The sequence below is a fragment of the Sorex fumeus genome, unplaced genomic scaffold, assembly GCF_029834395.1.
Source record: "Sorex fumeus unplaced genomic scaffold, SorFum_2.1 ptg000051l, whole genome shotgun sequence".
Taxonomy (NCBI): domain Eukaryota; kingdom Metazoa; phylum Chordata; class Mammalia; order Eulipotyphla; family Soricidae; genus Sorex; species Sorex fumeus.
Window position 1 is genome coordinate 19170252 of NW_026606108.1, and position 21877 is coordinate 19192128.

The following is a 21877-nucleotide window of genomic DNA, read 5'->3' on the forward strand; positions in this document are numbered from 1 at the left end:
AAGATGCTATCATTGACAACATTGATGAGGAATACAATTGAATGATTCAGCACCTCCATGATTGTGCAAGGAATGCCAAGAGAGAGATAACCACAAAAAAAGCCTTTCTTTGAACACTCTTGAACTTATTCACCAACATGGCTTGGCACATGCCTCAGGTAACCACAAGCGAACGTCCGAGCTGGCAAAACAGTGCAGAAAAGCGATCAAGGATGACCTCAAAGACAGGAGAGCAGCAGTGCTGGTAGATGCAGCAGAAGCCAGGAAAAGCATTCGTAATGCCCGCCTGTCCTTCACCAACTACAAGACCAAGATGACTGCTCTCCGACATCCTGATGGATCTATCACATCTTCCAGAAGGGCAATGGAGAAGATTATTCATGACTTCTACTCAGATCTCTTTAATAGCCATGTCCACTTGCCCACATACCAAATTCCGCAGGATGGATATGTCATTCCCAATGTTCTCCCTTCTGAAATCCAACACGCCATCTCATCGGTAAAGAAACAAAGAGCACCTGGCCCAGCAAGGTCAGATCTGAACACCTGAAAAACTTACCGTCAATACTCATCAATACACTGGCGTGGCTCTTCACACACTACTTGTCTGAATGCAAGGTTCCATCCCAGTGGAAAACCTGCAGGTCTGTACTACTATACAATAAGGGAGACATCCATGACATTGGCAACTATCGCCCAATCTGCCTATTGTCTGTCATCTACAAATTGTTCACTTGAGTCATCCTGAATAGGATTAGCAGAACACTAGATGAAGGACAACCATGTAAACAAGCCGGATTCCAAAAAGGATTCAGCATCATCGACCATAGTCACACAATAACCAAGCTCATTGAGGTTTCTCAGGAGTTCAAGATGCCGCTCTGTCTAACGTTCATTGATTTAAAGAAGGCCTTTGATTCTGTTGAGACAGAAGCAGTCATCGAAGCCCTAGCCAATCAAGGTGTACAAACTCAATACGAAAGAGCTCCATGAGCTCTATTACGGATTCACTACCAGGATCTCACCATTCTACAAAGAAGTAATCATCGATGTCAAGAGAGGGGTTCGGCAGGGTGATACCATTTCACCAAAACTCTTCAGTGCCACTCTCAAGAACATCATGCGACGACTGGAATGGGAAGGAATGGGAGTGAAGATAGATGGTCGGCAACTACACCACCTCCACTTTGCTGATGACATCGTTCTAGTAACACCGAACATCAGCCAAGCAGCACAAATGCTAACCGATTTCAACCGTGAGTGTGGAAAGGTCGGACTCCAGCTGAATCTCAGGAAGACAATGTTCATGAGAAACAGTCTTGTTCCTGATTTTCCATTCACTCTCAACGGAACCAACATCTTCGAATGCAACAGTTATATATACCTAGGTCGAGAAATCAACATGATGAATGACCTGGCACCTGAGTTGCACAGGAGGAAGAGAGTGGCTTGGATTGCCTTCAAGAGCGTCGAAGAAATAGCTAAGAGGATGAAGACCCTCCGGCTCTAGCCACATCTCTTCGATTCCACTTTTCTTCCTGCATTAACATATGCCTCAGAGACCTGGGCCCTACGAAAACAGGATGAGAACGCTATTCTGGTCTCTCAAAGAGGAATTGAAAGAGCTATGCTTAGAGTATCACACTTCACTCAAATGAGAGATAGAATCTGTAGTTCTGATCTCCGTCAATGCTCAAGAATCAGGGATGCTGTCTTATTTGCCAAGACATCAAAAATCAGATGGGCTGCACATGTAATGAGGTTTACAGATGACCACTGGACTAGAGCCATTACTGACTGGATTCCATGGGACATCAAAAGATCTCATGGACGCCCACCTATAAAATGGTCAGACTTCTTCATCAAGACCCTGAATGATCGGTTTGAGGCTCTGCATGTTCCTAGAATGAGCAGATGCCATTGGGCTATGCTAGCATGCAACAAGGATGAATGGAGACGTTACTGGCACCCGCTCGAGTAAATCGATGAGTAATGGGGTATCAAGTGATCAAGTGATCAATACACAGAAAAGCTGTCAGTAGATCCAGATACTAAGACCATATGTCTCAACAAAGCTTTTTATACTAAAATTATGCCACAAAAGAGAAAACAGAAATAAACTTTGTAGTGTTGGGAATAGTCTCGAGCAAAATTTGAGATAGTTTATAAGGAAAAAAAGTAATTCATATTAGGAAGAACCTACAGAGACAATCCTTCAGTAAAATCAGAAAAATAAAGATTTTCACTCACAAATCAAATCACAAATCATCCTGTTATTCGTCGATTGCCTCGAGCAGGCCCCAGTAACGTCTCTTTCATCCTAGCCCTGAGATTATATTCAAGGCTCTTTAGGAGAATGAGACCCATCATTGTTACTGGTATTTGGCATATTGGGTACGCCACAGGGAGTTTGCCAGACTCTGCCGTGTGGGCAGGCTACATTCGGTAGCCTGCCAGTTTGTCCAAAGTAGGAGTGAGATAATAAGAAGTCATAATAAGATGTCGCTCGGCTGCGAATGCCGTTGATGGGATTACACTGTGCCAGGGGGCCAGTTGGTGGGTGTGACCCCCGCCTACTGGAATATGAAGGATCTGGGTGTAGGATGCTCAGCCCCAATCCGAGTAGGCTTGGAGATCTCGGCCCTGGAACCCGCCTGGCTTTGTCCCTGCCAGTACCTTTATGTGTGCAGAGAGTGCTCTCAGCATGGTGGTGGCTGGTCCTGGAGGTCTTCGGCTGCTGGAGCCCTGGTCGGGGCGGGGAGGAAAGCTCAACCCGCTCCCCTCCAAGGGGCCCCGGCGAGGACAGCCAGGCATGGGGGCAGGAGACTGCACTGTTCTCTTCCGGGAGCTGGTTTTTATAGTCTCTGAGTCTTGGCTGTTGATGGGATTACACGGCGCCAGGGGGCCAGTTGGTGGGTGTGACCCCCACCTACTGGAATATGGAGGATCTGGGTGTAGGATGCTCAGCCCCAATCCGAGTAGGCTTGGAGATCTCGGCCCTGGAACCCGCGTGGCTTTGTCCCTCTGCCAGTACCTTCATGTGTGCGGAGAGTGGTCTCAGCATGGTGGTGGCTGATCCTGGAGGTCTTTGGCTGCCGGAGCCCTGGTCGGGGCGGGGAGGAAAGCTCAACCCGCTCCCCTCCAAGGGGCCCCGGCGAGGACAGCCAGGTGTGGGGGCAGGAGATTTTCACTAGAAATAACATTATAATTTTAAGGAAAAAATAGTGCAAGGGGTAAACATCTGGAAACATGCAAAGAAAAGGAAGGAAAACTGACTGAATTGGCTGGTTCTGAATAAGGCCCCCTTTCAATGCACCCAATAATTCAAGCAGATTTTTTAAAATTAATTTTTAAATTTTATTTTATTTTTATAAAATTGTTCACAATATTTTATTACAGGCTGGAGCAATAGCACAGCTGGTAGGGCATTTGGCTTGCACGCGACCAACCCAGGTTCAATTTGTCAGTCCCTCTTGGAGAGCCTGGCAACCTACCGAGAGTATTCGCCCACACAACAGAGCCTGGCAGGCTCCCCGTGGCATATTCGATATGCCAAAAATAGTAACAAGTCTCACAGTGGAGACATTACTGGTGCCCGTTCAAGCAAATGGATGAACAACAGGAGGACAGTGCTATGCTATTTGATTACACTTAATATTCAAACACTAATCCCACCACCATTACACCTTCCCATCACTGTATTTTGAATGTTTTCATCCTGAACCCCAAACTTTGCCCTCAAAGCAAAACCAAAATAATTTTTGTATTGCTTATTATGAATAATCCACTAAAAGTAATCCAAAAAGGATTTCTTAGAGGAAAGTATGTGAAGGTTGTTTTATTTCACCCAGGAGTCATTAAGCCCTTTTGTAAGAGATTACTAATATGTTGTTAAATATTGAGTGTGTGTGTGTATCTTAAACCCCATCAAACGTGGTGTGCTACTCTTGGAACATGAGTGTGAGGTATGAGTTGTCCAGGAATACATTAACTCGTGAGTGAGACTCGTCCGAGCGTGTGGAGATCAGCCATGAGCATGGCAGTGGTTGAGTTCTGGAGGTTTTCGGCTGCCGGTGCTGAGTCCCTTGGGGCGAGGAGGGGCCTCACCCGCCTCACTCCGGGTTGCCAGTGTTGAAACAGCATGGCATGGAGTCTGGCAACATGGCTATGGTGTATCATTCTGTGCTCTCTTCCCAGAGATTTGTTGTTGAGTCAGCAGATTTTCTTAAGGTGTGATATCTTTTAAATTCAGGGCGATAGTACAGAGAATAGGGTGCTTGCTTGCCTTGCATGCAGCTGAACTTGGTTCAATCCCCAGCTTTCCATATGATCTCCAGAGCCCACCAGATATGCCTGAGAGAGAGAGAGAGAGAGAGAGAGAGAGAGAGAGAGAGAGAGAGATGTTCTAGTAAATGTAACTCTTCAGTAGATGCCATCCTGAATAAAGAGTGGGAAATCATAAAGATATCTTCACTAGTGCTATGGTGTAAGTGGGGTCTGAAGTATTTGAAAGTCTGAAGAAAATATCATTGATTCAAAAGAATTTTTTTTTCTACTGCAGCTTTTGTTTACTTCTTGTTATCTATGGGTTCAATGTTTTCTGTCGAGTTTGTCGAGTTGTTCACACAGTTGAAGGCAGGAATATTACTCCAGGTTTCACATAAGTAAAGCAGGCATTCTACCACTGAGTCACATAAGCCCTTGTCCCTATCCCGAGTTTTCAGTTTGTATGACATCAAGCAGTTCTCCTATCCTACTCAGTTTACATCTTGATTTTGTGTGTATATGACAAAAATCAAACCCAGGGCTTTACACATGCAAGGAATGTGCTCTACTACTGAGCTACATCTTGGTCCCTGCATACTGATCTATTAGTAAAGATATAATATTTTAATATATATTATACTCTAGCTCACTCATAGGGTTATTCACAAGGACAAGATTATATGTCAATGGATGGGTGAGATAGTAGTGAGTAGGGTGCTTGCCTTGCACGTGGCTGACCAAGGTTTGATCCCTGATACATCACATAGTCTCCTGAGCCCTGCTAGGAGTGATCCCTGAGCCCAGAGTCAGGAGTAAGCCCTGAGCACAGCCAGTGTGGCCCCCCCAAAAAAACAAAAGATGAGTTAGTATACAGCTCTTGAAAGGAGTAGGGTTAAAAAAAGAATTGAAGACTCAGAAAATTAGTTTAAAAATGGTGGGTGCTGGGGGTTGGGGCCTGGTTAGAGAGCTTAATTGTCTGGATTGTGGGAGCATATTCTCTGTGTGTAGAAGTCCTGAGTTTGATCCCCAGCACTGCATGGTCCTCAAACACTGCCAGAAAAAAACCCGAAATACCAGGCCAGGTGTGGGCCTAAAAAATAAATTTAAAAAATTAAAATTTTGGAAGATAGTAAAGCTGAGTCAAGAATTCTTTGGTACTCCCTTAAAAACATAATTAAAGAGGGTATGGTGCCACCAACAGATCAACCTATACCTGCGGGGTGAGTGCATCAAAAACCTGATGGTGCATTCAGGCTTCCTTACACCCCAAAATGGCTGCTGTGACTTTGGCTGGACCCCAACAACTTGGGACCAAGTTTACCAAGAAATTAAACGGCCAAAAGTAAGGTATGTGGGACCCATTCCCACAAACCACCTCCTCCAGCTCAGCTATACAAGCTCATTTATCGGGGGTATGGTGCCACCAGCAGGTCAGCCTGTACCTGTGAGGCGAGTGCATCAGCCTGATGGCACCGTCAGATTTTCAGATACCCCAAAATTGCTGCTGTGACTTTGACCAGACCCCAAAATCTTGGGGCAAAGTTTACCAAGAAAGTAAACAGCCAAAAGTTAGGTATGTGGGAGGAGACACACTCACACACCACCTCCAGCTCAGCTATATAATTGGAGGCATGGCCTCTCTGGTTCCTGACTGAACTGCTTAATGGCCATGATCCCAGAGACTCAAAAACGAATCTCGGAACCCAAAGGCTTTTCAAAAAAATGTATCCTGTTCCTGCAGTAGGTTACTGGCACTGGGCCACTCCAGGTGGGAATAGGTTTCGTACCTTGGCCTGTTCCCCCTGGCAGCCCGGTGACCACCATCCTCCAGAGGCCACAGGGTTGGGCCTGCAGTGATGAGACACGCGGGGCCTCACCAGATGGGGGTAGAACCAGCCCTTTCCTCCCCATACCAATGAGACCTCAAATTGCTGCCTACAAACGACCTCTCTGGCTCCTGATCAAGCCAGATTAACGGCCATGATTCCAGAGACTCAGAAACAAATCTTGAAACCCAGCGGCTTTTGGCAGAAATGCATCTGGACTGCATGCAAGGTGGCCTTCTGTTCATGTATAAAAAAACTCATTTATTGGCCTTATGTCAGAGACCCATAGATAAATCTCGAAAGAGATCAAAAGCCATAGTTAATCTTGGACACACATGGCTAAACAGACTGGGGTAAATCAGAGGGGGGCAGGTTGGCCTGTGCCTGCCCAGGCAGAGCCCTCAGTAGCTGCTTGCCCCAATCCAAAATTGTCACCATACCCTGGCCTCACTGCACTGTCTCCATCTCAGGACAGACCTCACCAAGATATAATCTGCTGAAAATTCGGGTATGCAGGTTTTGTGACTGAAATCTCCAGGCTTTCACAGAGTTGGGGTGGGCTACCTTTACCCACTTCCCAATACACATAGAAGCACTGGCAGTCACCCCCATGAACCAACTCCAGCGCCACCCTGTGTACTCTATTACTGGTGTTGCTTCAGAGACCCATTAATAAATCTCGAAAGAGATCAAAAGCCAGAAACACAGTAGTGAGTCCCAAAAGACATCACAGAGCTGGAGATCTCTCTGGGCCCCATATGGTGCCAATTTCACGTGGGGAACCCCAGATGGAGCAGGTACAATCTCCTTGCCTACTCCAGATGGAATCCCGGTGCCCAAGAGCTTCCACAAGCAAGGCCCAGGTATGCGGGTTCCAGGACTAAATCACCATGCCACATTGTGGCAGAGGCGCCAAGCTGTCCCTCACCAGCTCCCTACCTGCTCATCAGCCTGGCTGTTACACCTACAATGCACCTCCGGGCACCATCTTATCTCACCAACAGCCCTGGACCAGAGATGCCCAACTGAATCCCAAAATGGATCAGCGCCCTACAGAAATGTCACTGGAACCGAAACATTTACAATCTAGGATTCCAGAAACACACAGCCATGGCACCCATGATATTCAAAATGGACAACAAATGATCTAGCATAAGCCCCTGGCAGACAAGCTTGAATAGTGGTTGGAAAATTTTCAGCAAACCATAATGCCCAAAAGTAGAGAGAGAGAGTCTTGGGAAAATGGAGGCAGGGTAAGGACTGAGATGGCGGGGGGGGGGGGGGGGGGGGAGGGGGTGGGGGGGGTGGAGGGATATATTGGTGCCACTGGTGGTGGAAAGAAAGCTTTGTAATTGTATTTCAAGGTGATTCAATAAGAAAAAAAGAAAAAATAATTAAAATACAAAGGCCACCTTAATGGGTTATTTAAGGGATCCATTCTTTATAAGTCATTTTAACCTCCTGAAAAAGTTAGACCTTGTCTCTTCTCCCTCCCTTCTGTTCTGGATTCCCCTTTCTCTGCCTGGAAACCTCCAGTTTATCCTTTGCTACTTAATTGGTTGGAACCTCTTTTGTACAAACCCCATTTTCCCAGGAACTGTGAGTTACTTTTACTCTTTATTTTCTTTATTAAATTTAAAAAAATTTAATTTAAATTTTTAAATTTTCTTTATTAAATGTATTTCTTTATTAAAATTTATTTTTTTATTTTCTTTCTTTATGGTTTTCTTTAGTTACTTTATGTTTTTGTTTGCTGGTTGGGGGAAAACCTGGAAGTGCATGGGAAATACTCCTGGCTTGGTACTTGGAGGTCCAATAGTGATCACAGAACCATGCAGTATTCAGGACCCAACCCAGGCTACTGGCATGCAGTGCATGCACTCAAGCCCTTTGATTTTTGTTTTTCTGTAAAAATTATTTTGGTTTGTTTGTTTTGGGGACTACATCTAGCAGTGCTAATGGCTTACTCCTGCACTCAAGGATCATTCCAGGACCACTGTAGCACATCTCACTGTTCCATTGAATTTGAGTCGTCTGCATGTCAGGCAAGAGCCCCACCCACCGTACTATTGCTCTGACTCTTGATTTATAAAGTTTGAGAGCTTTTGTTTTGGAAGGGCAATATGGTTTGAGATGATTCTTTAAGACAGTGTAGCAGCAACTATTTTTAAATGTATTTAATCATTGAATAATGGACTAGGTAATAGAAGCTTCCTAGATCCTAATACATTTTTCACAACCCTAGATTGGAAATATTCTAGTGCTATTTTAAAAATTAAATAACCCACGTATCTGTTGGTCCAAGATAGAAAAGTGAATTTTGAAATATTCTCTATGAATCTGGTGTAGTCAGATGCTTTTATCAAGTTAAAGGGATTAAAGTCTAGTTGTATTCATGCAAATAGAGTCAATTGCCTTTTATTTTAAACATTATTTTTAATAGTAAATCACCATGAGGTACAGTTGTAGACTTAGAACTTTTTGTGCTTGGGCTTCAGTTTTACAATGATTGAGTATCCATCCCTCCATCAGTGCCCATTCTCCACCTCCAGTGTTCCCAGTATCCCTCCCCCCCATACCCCTCCCCCCCCCATCTCACACCACCCCTGTGTCAGGGCATTCCCTTTTGATCTCTCTCCTTTTGGGTGCTATGGTTTGCTAAAGAGGAATTGAGTGGCAATCATGTTTGGTCTATAGTCTATTTTCAGCATGCACCTCCTATCCTGGGAGGATCCTTTCAACACCCTTTATTTGGCGCTCCCTTCTCTATCTGGGTTGCCTTCTCCCCCAGCATGTGCGGCTGGCTTTCAAGTCATGGAGTGAACCTCCTGGTACTTATTTCAGCTATTCTTGGGTGTTAGTCTTCTATTTTGTTACTTTATGTTCCCCAGATGAATGCAATCTTTCTATGTCTGTCCCTCTCTTTCTGACTCATTTCACTTAGCATGATACTTTCCATGTAGTACCACTTGTATGTAAATTTCATGACTTCATCTTCTCTAACAGCTACATAGTGCTCCATTGTGTAGATGTACCAAAGTTTCTTTAACCAGTCGTCTGTTCTCGGGCACTCGGGGTTTTTTTTTCCAGATTTTGGCTATTATGAATAGTGCAGCAATGAACATAGAAGTGCAAATGTCATTTTGACTGTACTTTTTTTTGCCTCTTCGGGATATATTCCCAGGAGTGGTATAGCTGGGTCAAATGGGAGCTCAATTTCTAATTTTTTGAGAATCGGCCATACTGTTTTCCAAAAGGGCTGAACCAGTCGGCATTCCCACCAGTAGTGAAGGAGAGTCCCTTTCTCGTCACATCCACGCCAACAGGTTGCTTTTATTCTTTTGGATGTGGGCCAGTTTCTGTGGTGTGAGATGATATCTCATTGTTGTTTTGATCTGCATCTTCCTGATGATTAGTGATATAGAGCATTTTCTCATGTGTCTTTTAGCCATTCATATTTCTTCTTTGGAAAAGTTTCTGTTCATTTCATCACCCCATTTTTGATGGGGTTAGATGTTTTCTTCTTGTAGAGTTCAACCAGTGCTTTGTATACCCTTGATATCAGCCCTTATCAGATGGGTACTGGGTAAATATTCTTTCCCATTCTGTAGATTGTCTTTGTATTCTGGTCACTGTATCTTTTGAGGTGCAGAAGCTTCTTAATTTAAAATAGTCCCATTTGTTTATCTCTGTTTCCACTTGGTTGGTCAGTGGGGTATTGTCTTTGAAGATACCATTAGCCTCGATATCGTGGAGGGTTTTGCCAACCTTGTCTTTAATGTACCTTATGGATTTTGGCCTGATGTTGAGATCTGTAATCCATTTTGATCTGACTTTTGTGCATGGTGTTAAGTCGAGGTCTAAGCCCATTTTTTTGCATGTGGTTGTCCAGTTATGTCAGCACCATTGGAGCCAATTGCCTTAATGCCTTACAGATCTCTTCTCTGCTCCCCTAAAACAGTATTTTTCAATCTTTTTCATCTGTGCTCCACTCCCAAGCTTGTTTCTTCCACTGGACCTCCATTTCCAGTAAGACACATTTACCTGTGAAAATGGCCCAATTTACTCAGGCCCAATAAGGGCCATATGACCTTGGGCAGTTGAGAATTCTGCCCTAAAGTTAGGACTGAGACAGAGGCCACTTTGGACTATTTGCACTGTTAGTACCTATGTTCTCTCAGGCCTCAATGGCTCTGGTAAAGTGGCTCATAGTTAGAGAAGGTGGGTGGGTTTATGAAGAATTTTTTATTTTAGCATTTTTGTCTTATTGTTGTCATACTCCTGGTTTTGGATCACATATAATGGTTCTCAGAGCTTGCTTCATGTTCTGTGCTCAGAGATCATTCCTAGCAGGGTTCAGGGGCTCTCATATGGGATGATGAGGTTCAAACCCAGGTCAGTCGCATCAAAGAAAGTGGCTTTCCCAGTATACTAACTTGCCCCAGCAATTTTCTCTCTCTATCTATCTCTTTTGTTTTGAATAAAATTTGTTTCTTTACCTATTTTCTTTCTTTACCTACTTTCGCCATGCAGTTCCTAAGATCTGTTTATCTCATTTTGAGATAAACAGAATATTTAATGGGATGCATTGCTTCACGTAGAAGGAGAGGGACCCAGAAGGCTGCTGAATAGATTAATTTTGACCCAGAAAGACAAGAGAGTCAAGATGATTATGGATGCAGGTGGCATTTTTGGTAATGGGGGCAGGAAGCTGAGAAAACTATTGTTTGGTCTGTGTATTTTCTTTTTCTTTTTTTTATCTTAACAAAAAACCATTTAATTCAATATTTTATAATAATCATGTCTATTAGAAAACAATTAAAAATATATTAGAAATAGTTTAGTAAAATTTCCAGTGAGGGAAGACAGCTTTAGATATTTGATTATGCAGTTATCTTCAGAGGAGAGAGAGAGTCTTCACAAAATTACCATAGAAGGAAGGCGGTTACAGGCTTAGTTCTATGAAAGCAGATAAGACATTCTGGAGTACAAGTAGTTAATTTTTTTTAATTTTTAATTTTTTTAATTGAGTCACTATGAGATACAGTTATAAAGCTGTTCATGATCAGGTTTCAGTCATATAATGATCCAACACCCATCTCTGCACCAGTATCCATTTCCCACCACCAATGACCCCAGTTTGCCTCCTGCCACCCTCCCTTTCCCCCAGCCTGCTTCTGTGGCTCTATGGCAGGCACTTTCCTTCTCTCTCTCTCTCTCTCTCTCTCTCTCTCTCTCTCTCTCTCTCTCTCTTCTCCTGAAAAGTATGGTCTGCAACTCAGATATTGAGAGGCTATCACGTTTGTTTTTTTACCCACTTTCACCATGCAGTTCCTAAGATCTGCATATTTTTTACAAAATACCAGAAGATCATCTATCAAGAGCATAGTAAGTGTTAGAGGGCGGGAATGAATACTTAAGAAGAGGGTTAAAGATTCGACACCCCTCCCTTCCATTCAATATGGAGAATATCCAGGCTGCATGCAGAGCTACAATTAGAGATTCTGGATCTGTAGAATACCAAGTTTTACATTCATGCGTGGTTCTAGTTACTCACTGCATGTTGAAAGAACGACTAGAAAGATTAACCAAATTGAGTAAGGTAAGAAAGATACAAGGAAAGGGTGATGTGGTAAAGGAATGAGAACATGAGTGGTTAGTGACTGGACTGTAGGTTCTCATTATATGAAAGAAAACTAGAAAGACCCAAGCAAAGGGTGAGGTAAATGGAGAGTAGGGGAAACCAAGTTATAGTTGGTGTGTGGCATATTCAAGTCCAAAATCATAGCATTATTTTTAAGATATAAAAGGCTCTGGGATATTTCTCAGGGTGCAGGTGGAAGCAAGGGAGACTGAAAGAGTCTTGGTGAAAGTTCCCAGGGTTGAAGCTATAGAAACCACAGCACTCTGATGCTCAGAATCAGACAGCTCTGGCTTTTTCTGTCACAAAGAAGAAGCAACCAAGTCTCATTAAGGTTTTCTGCTTTGTCCAATTTCACTCAGCTTAAACAGATTCTCAAATGTACTTATATGCGGGATATACAGAAACACAGTGGAGGAATAACTAATGCCCCAAAACAATAGAAACAAAGAGCAGGAGAACTTGTCCTTGGTGGGTAACTTGTCACTGGGGGGTCAGGGAAGGGAGCACTATGACAATAATAAAAGGAAGTGGTCACTCTGAATGAGGACTGGCTGCTGAAAGAAGATAAAATGATATGCATGGTACCCTTTTAGTAACAGTTTTGTAAACCATAGTCCCTAAAAGGAAAAGAAAAAAGCACCTGCCATAAAAGGCAGGTTGGGGGGTGAGTTGGAAACGGGTGACATGGGTGGAGGGAAGTGGTCACTGGTGAAGGGATTGGTGTCAAAACATTGTATACCTGAAACTCAACCACAATAACTTTATAATTCATGAAGATTCAATTTTAAAAATTAAAAAAACCTCTCAGCTCTAACACAATCTTTGGGGATAAAAATCACCTTCTTTGGCAATTTAGGGATAATTTTATTTTTATTTTTTTAGAGCCACACCTGGTGGTGCTCAGGGCTTACTCTTGGTTCTGTGCTCAGGGATCACTCCTGCCAGGTCTGGGGGACCACATGGGGTGCAGAGATCAAATTTGGGTCAAACACATGCAAGGCAGGCACCCTACCTTCGGTACTATATTGCCAAGCCTTAGAGGTAATTTTTAGTTATTTGATTGGGAAGGAGGAGGAGAAAAGCTGGGAGTTTACAAATTCTTCTGCTCCACCCCATGTTTGGGCCACACCCAGTCATGCTCAGGGATTACCTCTGACTCTGCACTCAGTAATCACTCCTTGTAGTGCTCAAGGGACCATATAGGATGCTGGGGATCGAAGTCAGGTTGTCCTTGTGCAAGGCAAACACACTACCCACTGTGCTATCACTCTGGCCCCTCTACAAATTCTTTTAATCCCAACTTAGTTGTATCGCTGCAGTCTCCAGGATTTAGAAAGTACTTTGTCCTTCCCTGCTGGGATGGCATAAAAAACTGAGCTGCAAATATAGACACTCTGTAAGTCAACCTATTTGTATTTCCTTCCCTCACACCTCGTATCTCATTAATCTCCAGGATCTGTGTAAATCTTGAATTTACTATCTTTCCAACTTTCCATTTTGTTTATAACATCAACATCTGCATTAGTTTCCCATTACTGCCCTCAATGATCACCAAGTTGGGACCTTACAGCAACACAGATTTATTATTGTACATTTTTAGGTTAGAAGTCCAGTGTAAATTTCACCAGAATAAAATCAAGACACCAGTAGAACTGACTTCCTTTCTCAGACTCTAAGGAAGAAACTGTTTCATGACTCATTTGAATTATTGGCATAATTCAGCTCCTTGTGGTTGTAAAATTGAGAGTCCTCATGTTTTTTATTGATGGACGTCCATTCTTTGCTTCTGGAGGCCACCCGTATTCCTTGGCTTCTGGCCTAGATCTTCTACTTTATGGAACCCATATGATTAGAGTGAAGAGTTAATACACCCAAATAATCCATAATAATCATGAACTCATTGTCTTTAATCACATCCACAAAGTTTCTTTTGCCTTATAAGGTAACATTGCCACAGTTTCTAGGGAGTAGGGAATGTTCATCTTTCCTGGAGTCCTTGTTCATCCTACCACAGTATCTCACCATGACTTACTTTATCACTTAGTAAGCAGGTTTCCTGACCTTCACATTCTCTAGACAATGCTGCCAGATCATTCTTTATATTAGAACAATATTTGGTATGTCTCCCCTCCTTAAAATCTTGCTACGGGCCTAGAGAGATAGTGCCGTGGGTAGGGCTCAGGCCCTGCATGGGACTGATGTGAGTTCGATCCCTGGCACCTCATATGGATCTCTCCTCGAAATGATCCCTGAGTGCAGAACCAGGAGTATGCCCTGAGTACCAACAGCAGTGGCCCAGAAACCAAACTTACAAAACAAACAAACAACAACAAAACAAAAGAACAAAAACAGCTTGCTTTCTCTTTCCTAAGGATCAAATTAATGTCCTTTAGTTCCAATGAGAAAGAAACACTTGGAGTTGGTCCTTCTCTATTGTTTCAGTTTTATTCCAACCTCTGTTTTACTTCTTCCCCAATATCCTTCATTTTATCCTAGCTGGGATTGGGAGAGGAAGCTACACCTTGAGGTTCTCTGGAGCATCTCCCCATTCAGGGGGGGGTCTCTCTTAAAAGGGTTCGGGAGACCATATAGTGCTAGGAATTGAACCCAGGGCTCCAACATGCAAAGCCAGTGCTCCAAACCTTTGAACTATCTTCCTGGCCCAAATATTAACTATATAATTTTATCCTTTTATAGCCTCAGCCCACATCTCAGTCTGTCTGTCTCCATCTCCAAAACTTCTCCCCCCCGCCTTTCCTTTCTCTATTTTTCTTTTTTTTACTGGGGTTTGAACCCAGGGCCGTACATGTACAAAGCATATGCTTTTGTCACTCAGCCACATTTCTGGCCCCCAGTTCTTAATGTTTACAAATGTCTATACTGTTCCCTTTCTCCACCTGTAGCTCTTAAAGACCCCACTCACTATTTTTTTGGTTTTGAGGCCACATCTGGTGATGTTCAGGGGTTACTCCTGGAGGTGCTTGGGGAGAGAACATACATCTGGGTTACTGGGGACTGAAACTAGGTCAGCCATGTGCAAGACAGGCACTCTATCCCCTATACTATTGCTCTAGCCTCAAATCCAAATTACTTTTTTTCAAAACCAAACTCAGACATCACCTCTTTCTTCAAAAATGTCTTTCTGAGGGGTTGGAGCGATAGTATAGCAGGTGGCATTTGCCTTCCACATAGCTGACCTGGGTTTGATCCCCTGCATCCATGTGGTTCCCCGAGTGTTGCCAGGAGTAATCCCTCAGCACAGAGCCAGGAGAGACCCCTGAGCATCACTGGTTGTGGCCCCAAAACAAAACAAAACAAAACAAAACAACAACCAAAAAAATCTTCCCAACCTCTCTTTTCCATAGTCATATCAACGGGGCAGATTCTCTTCTTACCACTTTGAAACTTGTGTATGTTTTCTCCTTTTTTTCTTTTCAAGCCACACCAGCAGTGTCAGAATTTACTCCTGGGTGCATGGGGGACCATATGGGATGCCAGAAATTGAACCAGAATCAGCCATGTGCAAGCCAAGCATCCTAGCTGCTGTACTATTGCTTTGGTCCCCAAACTTTGTACATGTATTCTTATTTGACCATAAATCCAGAATGTGTTATTTTTTCTCTGTTTATGAAATATTTAGTCCTCTCCCAACACACTCTGAGATTTCTTAAATACGTACTTTGGGCAATCTGTTTTTGCTTCACTTATTTCTGACTCATTTTTCCATTAAAATTGGAGAACCATATCATCCATATCATATTTTATATATTGTTATGCAAATCACAACAGTGACACACTTCTTTTTTTTTTTTGTAGTTATTACTAGGGCTGGAGCGATAGCATGGCGGGTAAGGTGTTTGCCTTGCATGTGGCCAACCTGGCCAACCTGAGTTCGATTCCTCCACCCCTCTAGGAGAGCCCAGCAAGCTACCGAGAGTATCTTGCCTGCACGGCAGAGCCTAGCAAGCTCCCCGTGGTGTATTGGATATGCCAAACACAGTAACAACAAGTCTCACAATGTTATTGGGTCTGCTCGAGCAAATCGATGAACAACAGGAGGACAGTGACAGTGATTACTAATGTTCCTACATCTCTGCACGGTGCATTATACAGTGTTCTGTGTGTGACTTCATTGTATTCCCACGACGACCAAGCACTTTTCCCAATAGTACTTTAGATTGGGTGAGGATCAGGGATCCTCAGCAGAAGGAAGCCCCAGATTCCGTCCCATTCCAGCAGAGCTATCCATTGGCTCTGTAGTCATAGTCACAGAGAAGCCCATAGGGGTAGCAATCTGGACTGGCTTCCTACAAGTCACAGAGTCTTTATTTTCAAGAGAGGAAGCCCTTTATCCTTCACAAATAGAAACAAAAGTAGGGAGGGGCAATGAAGCTCAAAAAGAATACGAAAAGAAAGTTAAGAGCAAGTGAGTCTGGCATATATAAAACAACAAAAACAACCAGTCTTGGTGTGGACACGGGGGAAAGAAACCTTCTTTTCCTAGAAAAAAAGGAACAGTTCTTTCCCAAAGAGATTGAACCTTTTTGTTGTTGTTTGCTTTTAGACCATACTAAGCAGTGCTTAAGGCTTACTCCTGTCTCTGAGTTCAGGGATCATTCCTAGGGGGTTTTGGGGCCTATGTGCCAGGGATTGAACCCAAGTCTGCTGAGCTGTATGCAAGACAAGCAACCTACAGGCTCCAGCCTCATGGTTGAACCTCTTGAGAAAACAATGTGGACATTAAAAACACAAACAAACAACAACAAAAAAAATCTAAGGAAATTAATCTTTCATATAACCAAGCAATTATACTATCTACCCCAAGGGCTCAAAAACTATTTTGAAAAGACATTTTGTGTTCCTACATTCAGTACAGCACCATTCACAATAGCTAAAACCTAGAATCATCCCAGATGACTAGATAAAGAAACTATGATATATATATATATATTTACATATACTGGAAGGCCACTCTGATGTAAGCCAAAATATTGTACTTTGTGCTAAGTGGATGATCTGGAGAGTAACAAGCTGAGAGAAGTAAGTCAGAAGAAGAAGAGATGGGTACAGAATGATCTCTTTCATATGTGGGATACAAAGAAGCATAGTAAGGGAATAATATGGCCAAAGACAGCAAAACCGGAGATCTGGTCTACAGACCTGAGTTTACCACTGCAGGGGGCCGTCTCCTTGTATTCTCCAGTGAAGGGAATGAACACTGAGTCAGTGATAGAGGGAAGTGGACATTCTGGTGAGAATGTGCTGTTGGAACATTGTGTGCATGAAACACTATCATGAACAGTATTGCAAATCACTGTACCTCAAACAAAATGAAGCAGGTGGGGTTTAATGGCTTACTCTAAACATCATTATTATCGATAATAATGTAATCATAACAGCAACTGATGATAATATTCAGTGTATTTATGATTTGCTAACCAGTCATACACTGAGAGATTGGTATGTGTTTTTAATCAAAGTGACAAACTCCAAAGGCACACCTTCCTGTTTGATCGCCCACTCGGTTCTGATCTCTTAACCTCAGGGCTCTTGCAGTCTTGGTGCACTTCCGAGCACATTGCCCAGCCCTCCTCCGTGTTCTTTTGGAAGCCGCTTCTCTGGTAAGCTCTGGTCACTAGTGACCCAGGGTTGCTAGGCTCCTCCTCTGTGTCCCTGACCTCCCAGGGCTTTCTTGATCCTCCTCCGGCAATCCAGTGCCTGCGGTGCTGCCACGCTCTACCTCTTTGATCGCCCCCGGGTCATCAGGCTGCTCCTGCAAAGCCCCGCCCTCGGCTGTCCTCAGCCCTCGCGTTCTGCTCACAGTCCTGCCCCGGGTTCCTTCAAGCTCCTCCCCCAGCCCCGCCCCCACCCCTTGGAAGCCACGCCTCCACCCGCAACTGCTCCTCCTAGCCCCGCCCTCCGCCCAACTTTCCTAACAGCCTGCCCGCCCCTAACTGCGGCTGGCTGCCGTTTGGCTCCTCCCCTCCGCCCCACCCCCTACGTCCTCCTCTCGGCCCCGCCCCCGCCCCGCCCCCTCCACCGCCCCGCTCCGCCCCCAGCCGCGAGCTCCTTGTCTCCCGCCGGCTGTGGCGCGCGCTGGGCTGCTGGGACCGCGGGAGCCCGCGACTGGGGAGTTGGGCACCATCGGAGCACCCTGCGCGCTTCAGCGTCCCGGCGCCGCTGCGCCCCGTCCTCGAGTAAGTGCCTGCGGTGTGGGTGCCTCGCGCTCGGGGGCCGGGCGGGTTCCCGGGGCTCTCGGGTGCGCGCTTTCCGCTCGCCGAGTTTGGGCAGCGAGTGGGGCGAAGTTTGCGCGCGTGTCGGTGTGTGTGTATGTGCGTGTGTGTGGGGGCGCGCGCGGGGGGCGCACAGCCCCCAGAGGCTCGCCCAGCTCCTACCCGGTGCTCCGGCAGCGCCGGCTCGGGGAGCTCTTCCCGACCCCCTGCCTCCTTCCTGCCTCTGCGCCGGGGCTGCCCCGCTCGGGGTCACACCCTCCTGGAAAGGGCTCCCGCGGGCCAAAGGGCCGCCCGCGGTATCTGGAGCCCCAGATTGCAGCGAGGTGCCGGTCCGAGATCGGAACCCAGCCCTGCATTGTCAGTCGGGCGGGGACGCCAGGCTTGCCCCGAGAGTGTTCGGCGGAGACTTCCTCTGCGCGGAAAGTTGGGGACGGGGTGTCCCGGAGCGCGCTGCACCCGGTGCCAGGGCGCCTGAAGTGGGCGGCCGCTGGGCACCTGCGAGGACCGATGCAGGCTGTGTTTTATTAAGCGGGCACTGTTTCTAATGACAACCCACGTTGCGTTGTCATTAGAAACCCGGCGCGACTCCGACCAGCGGTGCCCGAGGGCAATCGTGGGAGGCTAGAGCTCACACTGGTGTCCCACATCAGAATTCTTGGTGACCGATGACAAAGCGTGCGGCCCCCTCCGTCAGTTATTTTTTATTGGGGGGCAGAGGTCAATATTATGTAAATACAAGTCGTCTTTCTACACCTTTAATTTTTAAATTTTTTTTTGGTTTATGGGCCACACGCTGTGGTGCTCAGGAGTTACTCCTGGCGGTGTTTCAGGGAATTGAGCCAGTTTCTGCAAACTGCGAGACCAGTGTCTTCACCCCAGTACTATCAATCTGGTTCCATATTTCTATGCTTGAAAATCTTCATTGATGGCTTGATTTCTGGCAGCGCTGTACTTGAATCCAGCTCTATAAAGGTTCCGTGGATTTCTAAGATCCCAGGAAATCCTCATTCTTGCAATTCGTCTGTATTTCAGTTTACTATGTTCGTGTGAAAGTAGAGTTGCCCATCTCATTTCTCCACTTTCTTTCTTTTTTTTTTTGGTGGTGGTGGGGGCGGGGTTTGCATACCCCGCAGTACTCAGGGCATGTTCATGCCTCTGCGCTCAGGAATCACTGCTGGCAACCTTTTTTGGGGGGGAGGTGGTTGTTGTTGTTCTTGGCTTTTTTTGGTCACACCCGGTGATGTTCAGGGCCACTCCTGGCTCTGCACTCAAGAATTACTCCTAAAAGTGCTCAGGGAACCATATGGGATGCTGGGGATTGAACCGGTCATGTGCAAGGCAAACCCCACCCCACTGTACTATTGCACTGGCCCCTGCTGGCAGTCTTTGGGGACTATATAGGGTGCTTGAGATGGAATTCTGGGTCTGCTTCATAGGAGACTAGTACGCTGGCTGCTGTACTATTTCTCGGGCACAGATTTCTCCACTTCCTTGGTAAGAATGAAGAAATTCTCCTAGGAAAATGGCTTGTGGAGTAGAAACTACCCATTGATGTATAAGAATAACAGAACTTGATGGCTAAAGGAGAAGCAGGCTGCTTTAAGTGGCCAATATTGCACTGGCATATGGAAGTTAGAGTTGATAACTCACTTTAAGTGCTGCTTATCTCAGCAGGTATTTCTATCATGGTTTGAATCCTGTGTAACACAAAAGTGTTTCCACACTGTCTTAACTAAGGAAACATTGTGCTCCAAAATGTAAACATATGACTCTAACTCTCTTTAAGAAAAGAAATGATTATCACACTTAATTAAACACCTGGAAACATTTATTGCCACCTTCTAATTAGATCTGTTATGTGTAGAAAAGTCGGCAAGTTATTGCTCATATTCAAGGTGATAACACTTTTTTTTTTGTAGATTGTGAGAGGTCTGTTTCCCTCCATGCACACTGATTGCCTCCCCACCTTTGCTCCACCCGTTGTGTTTTTACCTGTAAATTGCATAAGATTTAGGGAATGGACTACTGCCAGCCTTCCTGTAAAATATATTGAATTATTTGCATTAAGCTTTTTGTATTAATAGGCGCTAAACGTTATCACAAATCACAAATCATCCTGTTAATCGTCGATTGCCTCGAGCAGGCCCCAGTAACGTCTCCTTCATCCTGGCCCTGAGATTATATTCAAGGCTCTTTAGGAGAATGAGACCCATCATTGTTACTGGTATTTGGCATATTGGGTACGCCACGGGGAGTTTGCCAGACTCTGCCATGTGGGCAGGCTACATTCGGTAGCCTGCCAGTTTGCTCAACGTTATATTCACTCAGATTATCAAATAAGAAGCAATACATATTTTTTTGTTTGGGGTCCACATCCCGTAGCACTTAATCTACTCCCAGTCTTAGTGCTTGGGGTGTGTGGGGGGGAGTGTCATTCCTGGGGGTGTCCCAGGACCAGGTAATGAGAGGGATGAGATCCTGGTGCCTGTATGCCAAACATGCACTTGAGCCCATTGATCTCTCAATTTGACTCAGTCATTGTTCATTATTGATTATAGAAAGGTCCTCTCAAAAGCCCAGTGATTCTGCACAGATTGCCCTTGATATCTTTTCTATTAAGAAATAAATTTATGATACTTTAGTGTGTCTATATTTAATGAGAAAGGGCTGGAATGAGTTGGAAAAATCACCTCGTGTTTCTGACTGTATTATATTAGAGGGAATCTTCCTAAGCATGGGGCAGTGTTGTGAGGACAGGTCACTAGGATCCCTACAGAGTGGCAGAAGCCACTACTGATTGTGCACATGGCAAGGGCCAGGGACGTATCTGTGAGGTCTGTGCCCTGCAATTCTTCATTCTGTTGAAATTGGAGGAAAGGGCTTGTGAGAAGAAATGATTGCAACCAGTCTTATTTAGGAAATATTCCAGAATTGGGGAGGCTGGGGGAGGGAGCAGGTTTGTAGGTGGTTTCTGACTTGGGAAATTTCAATTAACTGGTCCTCGTTGTGGAGTTTGCCATGGTGCTGGATTCCACAGACGTTTCCTAGTTAAGTGAGCTATTGAATACTTTTCTGCTGGGTAGAATCCTTTGGAAGTAAAGCGTTTCCTTCTTAGAGATTTCTTCAACCTAGTTAGAATCTAGCTTTGCTTCCACACCAGAATAGTTCATTCTGGTTCCTCTATTGCCTGGTGCCATTAAGGGGCTTGATTGGGGTGATCTCCACCCAGAAGATAGGAAGGAATGGCAATAAGTAAAAAACCACCTATTTTGGGGACCAGAGTGATAGTACAAGGGTTAAGGCCCTTGACCTTGCATTGCACCAACCCCATTGGAATCCCTAGCACTTCATACATTCCTTTACAGAGCCAGGAAAGCCTCTGAAAGCTGCCAGGTATGACTCCAAAACAAAAAACAGCCAAAACCAAACCAAACCAAAAACAAAGACCATCAGTTTTCTCAAGGAGGGCACTGGGAGCTTCGGTGCCACCCAGGAACTGGACTGACTTTGCACTGACTTGGACAATGTGAATATGGTGAAGGGCCAACTTGGATTTTAAAAGGTAGATAGTTACTGGGCATGTGGCTCAGTGTTATAGTGCAAGCCCTTCATGCATGAGCTCTGTGTCTGATTCCCCACGCTGCAGAAAACAAACAACACCAAAAATGTAGACAGCTTACTCTAGTGGACCATCTTGGAGTACTCAGCTATCACGTAGAAGCTAAAGGAAGGCACTGGTTGGTGCCAGATTAACTTTCCTCAGCTCACCCCCACTGTACACTGCCCACATCCTGTGTTCAGTATCAAATGTGTGTCATAAGAACTCAGCAAACCCCAAAAGGAGCCTTTGCCATCTGATTGTTATACCAACAGTTCACTTCTCACTCTCCTGCCTTAGGTCTTACTGA

At 44.9% G+C, this 21877-nt stretch overlaps 1 protein-coding gene across 1 annotated transcript in view; it reads left to right on the plus strand.

Moving 5' to 3' along the window:
- The first annotated feature begins 17802 nt into the window (after window positions 1-17802).
- TNFAIP8 (TNF alpha induced protein 8) overlaps window positions 17803-21877 on the plus strand; it is a 124777-nt gene continuing 120702 nt past the window's right edge. The window contains exon 1 of the mRNA XM_056124523.1: window positions 17803-17933. Coding sequence (XP_055980498.1) covers window position 17933 — 1 coding nt within the window. The 5' untranslated portion in view covers window positions 17803-17932. The remainder of the gene's footprint in view (window positions 17934-21877) is intronic.